Here is a 2,576-nt window from a genome sequence, read left to right as displayed (position 1 = left end):
TCATTGCTGAATTGTGCTTTCCAAGCGCTTAGTACAGTGCTCTGCACACAGTAAGCGCTGAATAAATTCTACTGAAAGAATGAATTAATGAATGAAAGTGTTTTGAGCTCCTTTATGAAGCATCGTTTAATCATCTCAAGACAAACCTAACAAGGATCATCGTTCTCTTTACCAAATCTGCAGCTCTCACTTGTGTACTGAGTGCCTATCTCCAGTTGATGGAGAATGAAAACAATGTGACAGAATTCATTCTACTGGGACTCACACAGGACCCAAGTATGCAGAAAATTATCTCTGTTTTGTTTTTAATCATCTACATAGTCACCGTGGTTGGAAACCTGATCATTGTGGTAACCGTAGCTTCCAGTCAGACTCTGGACTCCTCCATGTATTTCTTTCTGGCTCACTTGTCGTTCATTGATGCCTGCTATTCCTCAGTCAACACACCTAAACTGATCATTGACTCCCTCTCTGAGAAGAAAATCATCTACTTCAAAGGCTGTATGACCCAGGCCTTTGGAGAGCATATTTTTGCTGGAGCTGAAATCATTCTCCTCACGGTGATGGCCTATGACCGTTATGTGGCGATATGTAAGCCGTTGCACTACACGACCATCATGAGCAGACATCTCTGTAGCTCACTGGTGGCCTTGGCCTGGGCCGGAGGCTTCCTTCACGCCAAAATTCAAAATCTCTTCATGGCACATTTGCCATTCTGTGGCCCCAATGTCATCGACCACTTTATGTGCGATTTATACCCTTTGCTGAAACTAGTCTGCTCCGATACTCACACCTTGAGTGTGCTGGTTGCTGTTAACAGTAGTGGCATGTGCATGCTGATCTTTATCTTGTTGATGATTTTCTATGCCTTCATCTTGCACTCCCTGAAGACCCACAGTGCCGTGGGTAGACTCAAAGCTCTCTCCACCTGTGCCTCCCACTTCACTGTTGTCATCTTCTTCTTTATTCCATGCATCTTTGAATATATGCAGCACACAACTACCTCATCCATTAACAAGGCTGTTGCAGTATTTTATACTATGATAACCCCCATGCTAAATCCCTTCATCTACACATTGAGAAATGCAGAGATGATAAATGCCATTAGAAAGTCACTGAGCAAAACAGTGACTTTTGCCCTTGAATAAGTGGCAACTAAGGAAAAGTGTCATTAATATCAATGAGGAAATCAGCTGCAGAATGTTCTCACCCGCTTTTTTGGAGAACACACACTGTACTGATCAAGGGAAACTTGGTCGATTATTTTAATCGATTTTAGGTCAGAGGCCATATGAACATCATTTCTTTGATCATTTGGATATCTTCTAGTTTTAGATGCTGTTTTACCACCATCCTCTGATTACTTGTCTTTCATTTATAGCCTTTCCTAATGCAAACATAGAGAATAAAGGGAAGGAGTGTCACTAAACGATGAGGAGGAGCCTGGTCTAAAGGAAAGAGCATAGGCCTGGAAGTCAGAGGAAGTGGATTCTAATCGCGGCTCTGCCAGTGGCTTGTTGTGTGACCTTGAGCAAATAACTTAAAGTCTCTGTTGCCTCATCTGTAAATTGGGGGTGAAATATCTCTTCTCCCTCCTACTTAGGCTGTGAACTCCATGTGATACAGGGACCGTGTCCTAGCTGATTAGCTTGTGTCCACCCCAGCACTTACTACAATAGCTGACTTGTAGTAAGCACTTAATAACAATAATAATGGACACTGCGAGAATTACTCTGACAAAGTATTCATTGAACATCAACCGAGTGCACTCCACTAAACGCAGTTCATTGTACTGTTTGGGATTGGAAAATGTAAAGAAGCCATGCCTTTCCTGCCCACTGGTAGCATACATTGTAATTCAATGAAAGATTCTTTTTAATTTGGGGGTGGTTTTACCCTATTATCTTGTGGATGTTGAGTTGTCTCCAACCCACAGAGACTCCATGGACATCTCTCTCCTAGATTGCCCCACCTCCATCTGCAATCGTTCTGGTAACATATCCAAAGAGCTTTCTTGGTAAAAATACAGAAGTGGTCTACCATTGCATCTTCCTCTCAGTAAATGATTCTCCACTCTCAACTCTCTCCCATGCCGCTGCTTCCCAATACAGGTGAGTTTTGATATGTAGCAGATTGTTTTCCACTCCTAGCCACTGCCCAAGCTAGGAATGGAATGGGTAGGCCTCTGTTTGACTCTCCCTCCCATAGTCGAGATTGGTAGAGTACTGGAAATTCTCCAGATGCGATCCTGAGAGGGTGCTTTAATAACAATAATAGTGTGGTATTTGTTAAGCGCTTACTATGTGCAAAGCACTGTTCTAAGCGCTGGAGAGATACAAGGTGATCATGTTGTCCCACGTGGGACTCACAATTTTAATCCCCATTTTACAGATGAGGGAACTGAGGCTCAGAGAAGTTAAGTGTCTTTCCCAAAGTCACACAGCTGACCATTGGCAGGGCCTGGATTTGAACCCCTGACCTCTGACTCCAAAGCCCGTACTCTTTCCACTGAAACACTATGCTTCTCTACCTATAGCTCTACTGAATAATGGGTCAGAAAAGGTTCTGTGATCAAT

The 2,576-nt window shown here is 43.1% G+C and overlaps 1 protein-coding gene and 1 non-coding gene across 2 annotated transcripts; one reads left to right on the top strand and one right to left on the bottom strand.

The window, feature by feature from the left end:
- Positions 1 to 218: 218 nt before the first annotated feature.
- LOC119922659 (olfactory receptor 4C13-like) lies at positions 219 to 1,148 on the top strand. Its single transcript, XM_038742364.1, has one exon. The coding sequence runs from the start codon at positions 219 to 221 to the stop codon at positions 1,146 to 1,148; it is 930 nt and encodes a 309-aa protein (XP_038598292.1).
- Positions 1,149 to 2,121: 973 nt separating this feature from the next.
- Positions 2,122 to 2,258, bottom strand: LOC119922666. The gene has a single exon (XR_005448681.1). It is a non-coding gene; the product is annotated as a small nucleolar RNA SNORA7 (small nucleolar RNA).
- Between the last annotated feature and the right edge of the window lie 318 nt (positions 2,259 to 2,576).

The sequence above is a fragment of the Tachyglossus aculeatus genome, unplaced genomic scaffold (genome assembly GCF_015852505.1).
Source record: "Tachyglossus aculeatus isolate mTacAcu1 unplaced genomic scaffold, mTacAcu1.pri scaffold_116_arrow_ctg1, whole genome shotgun sequence".
Taxonomy (NCBI): domain Eukaryota; kingdom Metazoa; phylum Chordata; class Mammalia; order Monotremata; family Tachyglossidae; genus Tachyglossus; species Tachyglossus aculeatus.
The sequence above is the reverse complement of the archived record's forward strand: the minus strand, read 5'-3'. Positions and strand labels throughout refer to the sequence as shown.